The 4,670-nt window shown below is 34.9% G+C and overlaps 1 protein-coding gene across 1 annotated transcript; it reads right to left on the reverse strand.

Annotated features, from left to right (window-relative positions):
• Positions 1-1,964: 1,964 nt before the first annotated feature.
• On the reverse strand, positions 1,965-3,668 carry LOC142342543 (uncharacterized). Its single transcript, XM_075393900.1, has 2 exons — positions 3,260-3,668; positions 1,965-2,896 (listed from the first exon to the last, which is right to left on the reverse strand). Exons 1-2 carry the CDS (start codon positions 3,666-3,668, stop codon positions 2,517-2,519), a joined length of 789 nt encoding a protein of 262 aa, XP_075250015.1. The 3' UTR covers positions 1,965-2,516.
• Positions 3,669-4,670: the final 1,002 nt, after the last annotated feature.

Genomic DNA, 4,670 nt, shown 5'->3' on the forward strand with positions numbered 1-4,670 from the left:
CAAAAAATTCAAATCGCCCAAAAAATTCAAAATTTTCAAAACTGAGTTGTTGTTAAGAATAACAAATTATGTGCAATAAAAGATTACATCAGAGAGCATGTTTACGTTTTTTTGAAGATTCAAACCCAAGTACTCACAAAAAGTATCGAAAAAAAGAATACACTGCAAGCCATTCTTCGTATTTTTCTCCTTGATTTCACAAAAGGTTGCCATTTATTCTGGGTTATTGTTCGAGGTCATTTATCACGCGTTATATATTCCGGTTATCATGAAAATACCAAATATTAGCTAATGTGAATCATACAGGAACTAAATGGAAATTGTAAAAATCTTCATTTCCGAAGAAATTGAAAACAGTTCTAGCAGCATTTAACCCCGATTTATTCACCCCTCTATCCTTTAACCCCTCTATCATTTCACCCCTCTATCATTTCACCCCTCTATCGTTTCACCCCTCCATCATTTCACCCTTCTATCATTTCACACCTCTATTTTTTCACCCCTCTACTTTTCACCGCTTTATCTTTTCATCCCTCTATCTTTTCACCCCTATTCATTTAACCCGCTATCTTCAACCCGGATTTAATCACCCCTCTATCATTTAACCCCTCTATCATTTCACCCCTCTATCGTTTCATCCCGCCAATTAGCAGTCGACATTAAAGGTATGTTTTGTCATTTTTAAGTGGATTAAAAAATCCCACGTTCGGTTGTGATAGTTTCATATCAAGTTCCACGGGCCGCTGAGGCATGGTCATGGCCCGCGAGACATGGTCAAATGATTATAATGCTAGTTTAATAGTCCTTATTTTACAGAAAGATTGAAATCGGGCTGAAATGATAGGGGGTTAAATGAATGGGGGTGAAAAAGCGGGACACCATCTCGTCTACTGTTTGACTCTTTGGGAGCGCCGAAACAAAAAGTTCATTTGCATATTTAGAAAATAATTTTGAAGTAGTAGGTGAAATATATTTTACGTGTTGCTTTTAAATGAGCTTCGATAGGTATTAACTGGTTTCAGTAAAACCCAAACTTTATTAAATTAGATGTGGTGCTCTTTCAGTTATAGCCGTAATTTGCTTTATTATGCATTTCAGGGCTTTTCGGATATAGTGGATGTCGTGCAATCACCTAAGTTATTCTTTATCGATAAATTTTGATGATTTTTGAAGTTTTTCTCCATACGTTGAAGTTAAATAATGATTGCATCCGGAAACATTATCATTTGCATGGCATCATATATCGCAAAACTCTCCTTGTATAGTTTTTACAAAGAGGCGACTTGGGTTACTACTCAAGATCACCTCATCGGAACTCATTTCGAGCTGTGTCGTTTTGTGATCCAAATATATAAATGAAAAAAAACAAGAAGATGAGTATTTCTTGTATAACAGATAGCCAAATAATTCAATCATACTTTGTACATGAAGTGGTTAATTATTTTATATATTTTTCTGTACGCTGCAACTAATCCAAATAATATAAAGCAAAGCAAAGCTACTATGAAAGGTTACAACACTGTTTCTTAATAATCGTGATTTTGGATTGAGCACCATGAAAACATTCAAACGCCAAATGAAAATGAGTTTGAATTTTGTTCACATTAAGGTTTTCCTACAAAAACAGCAACAATCACTAGAAAAAGTCAGCAATGTTTTATTATGAAAAAGTCTGTATTACCATGATTTTTTCTCATGTCCATTTATAATTTTTATAACAAATTAAAGTTAAATAAAGTCAGAGAACAATTGCAGAAGATTATGCCTGTGAGTGCAGAAGTTATTTACGAAACGAATTAATCTAGCTGAAATTTGAAATGTTTCCATTTACTCCCATTTTCTGCCATCAAATTCTTTCAACTTCAACTTTTTTTCTGTTTTCTGAAAATTTTATAGCCAGACCTAGAATAGATTAAAGGAGTTTCAGGGTGTTCTGCAAGATTTGAAAATTAATTTAGCGCTTCGTCAAACAAATTGAATGAAATGATTTATTGCCAATTAGAGGGATGGTGGGAGGCCGCTATAGGACAGACATTCAAAAAAGTATATGTTAGTTTTAGTATGAAAATATACAAAATTTAAGTATCGCATAAAAAAGTATCGTTATGAATTATATGATTATATGAAAAAATATTATGGTTAATATAAATTATATATGATTTCTCATTGTCATATGAATTATACACAAAATCTTATCGTTAGTACGCTAAAGAATTATATATGGATATTTAAGATTGTGGGAGCAATCAATTAAGAAGAGTAGCATAGAAAATATATTTTGGGAAAAATTTTCAAAAGGACCCACACAAATGATGAGGAGGGGGGGGGGAGGAGTAAGTGATGCAACAACTGTTCAAAGCACTCTAGTTACTATTAAAAGCACTAACTAATATTATATCAGCGATTAGAATTTGAATAGGATCTTTGACCAGTCTGTGTAGTTGGGTTGGATTGTTTACTTCGGGCGATAAATCATGGGATTTCCAATTAGGTATCGTTTATTTTTTTATTTTGGTTCAGAATTCAAGAACCTTCGAAACCAGGCTTTCCAAGTTGTCCTCCATTTTTTTCAACCCCTCTCTCTCCAATTCAGTAAGCGCTGCTTTGTCATCTTTTGTCAGTCTCAAGCACTTGAAACTGAGAAATCCTGTCACGAGTTGAACTGTTTCGACACACTTAGAAGCGGAAACTGAAATCTCTTCTAGTTCAAGAAGTGTGAAATTTTTGTTGTTCAATTTTGTTTGAAGAACTTTGAAAGCGTCACGTGCTCGATGAGTCAAATCAAACTTGAAATCGATCGCTGTCAGTTGATTTCCAATTTTGTTCATGTCAGTGTCGAGTTTCGCCAACATTTTGTCTTTCTCGGTAAGTTCTTTCTGAAGATTACTTTGACGATCTAGAAAAAAAAAACGTACAAGAAGTACAATAAACAATAAGAGCTATTAATTTTGAAAACGTTTTTTGTTTGAGTGCTTGTTATTATCACGCCCCTCCCCCATTTTAGTGGGCATATAAGTTTAAGGCAGGCACAAGTGCTATTTCTTATACTGTATCACAGTATCATGCTTTATAAAATAACACAATCTCTTTTTTTTGGGGGGGGGGGATAAAAACACTGGAGGTGGGGAGGGGGCATAATCTGAGCGAACCTAATTTTTAATGTTGATCATATACTAATTTTGCCATAGCGACTGTTTCAACAAGTTACTATCGTATTTTAATGTTTCCTTTTGGAGTTATATTTAAGAACAATACTTACGCTTTCGCTTTTGTTCCTCAACGGGTATCAAAAAGAGACTCCTTCTCCTCTCGTCCGAAAGCAGCAGCTGTTCAGCTTCGCTGTTTTCGTTGACTCTGACCCAGTCCAGGGCATTTTTGCCCTCTTTCTGGTGAAGAAGAAGTTCTTCCGGTAAGCCATGGCTCAAAACAAGTCGGATGATTTCGATATCAACGTTTGGATTTCGGCACAACGAGGTCAAAACCGTGTCTCCCTCTGGCGTTACTACTCGAAGGTGTTCGCTCAAAGCGTTGAACTTTTTCAACAGAGCTACTGACCATTCAAAGAAGTTGAACTTGTTGTTCTCCGAGGCTTTAATGAGCAGTTGAGGAAGTCTTTGAATAATGATCCTCTGACCTTGTTCTGAGATGATTTCAATGAAAACATCCATCAGAGTATCAGAATGTTCACGAATGATTTTGTCCACCAGTTGTGATAGAAGCTCTAGATAAATAAAAACTTTGGGTCTAGCATTTAACACTCCATTAAAATAACCCTCAAAGAGAAAAATCCCCATAATTTTGTTTCACTTCGACCGAGATTGTTTTTTGGTTCGATTTAATATTAAAGTCGATTTAATATTAGGCGTAGCTTCATCGGGATAAGTTTGCATGATAGAAAGTATTATATACCACATTTTTTCCCAGAGAAATTAACAATTGAACAAATTTGGCTCAAAATTATCATTTGAAAAGTGGTTTAGTTGAAAGACCTTTTTAAGTTAAAGGCTGCCTCTTTTTTTCTTCGTAAATTAATTTTCTTCATAATCTTTTGAACTATTACTCTCGTGTACGCATGGTGGTTATTGTGTAGAATGCTACTTGTCATCCATCAAAAGGCCACCTCTTATCTTCAACGACTGCATCTTTCGTCGTGAGGCTCACTAACAGTGTCTTTGTATATTTTTTTTAAAAACGCGTAGTTAAAAGTAGCATCTGTGGTAAAAGTTTTCCGATTACTCGTTGAGCCTTTTGATGGTGCAGTCTGGTCCTGCGAAACAACTTTGGAGGGAATTGCCTGTTTGTTTTGAGTAAGATTTTTTTTGCGAGAGATCTGCAATGTTAGTAAATTCACAAAAAAAGCACAAAGCAATTTTTATTGGGCTGTTTTATTCAATAGTAGACTGAAGGGAATTTAGAGGTTTTTAAATATCTGAAACGGTTACTAATTTGCCTAATAATTGGTCAAGGTATTTGTGATCGCAAAGTCAGTTATCGTAGGGAAAATTGAAGTTCTGAAAATTCGTTTTTGATGATTTTGCAGTGCGAAATCCTTTAAAGTTTATGCTATTCAAAGAAAGGTTAGCATTACGTTTTACTGCATGCTAATTTTGAACTCGTCCTCATGTTTTTGAGATTTTTGCACAAGATTATTCCGGTTTGCGTGAAATTTT

Source organism: Convolutriloba macropyga, chromosome 7, assembly GCF_964194025.1.
Source record: "Convolutriloba macropyga chromosome 7, txConMacr16.3, whole genome shotgun sequence".
NCBI lineage: Eukaryota > Metazoa > Xenacoelomorpha > Acoela > Convolutidae > Convolutriloba > Convolutriloba macropyga.

Coding starts and splice junctions, on each gene's coding strand:
- LOC142342543 (XM_075393900.1), bottom strand. CDS start 3,668: ATGGATGTTTTCATTGAAATCATCTCAGAACAAGGTCAGAGGATCATT. Junction 2,897..3,259: donor TGAGGAACAAAAGCGAAAGC/GTAAGTATTGTT, acceptor TTTTTTTTCTAG/ATCGTCAAAGTAATCTTCAG.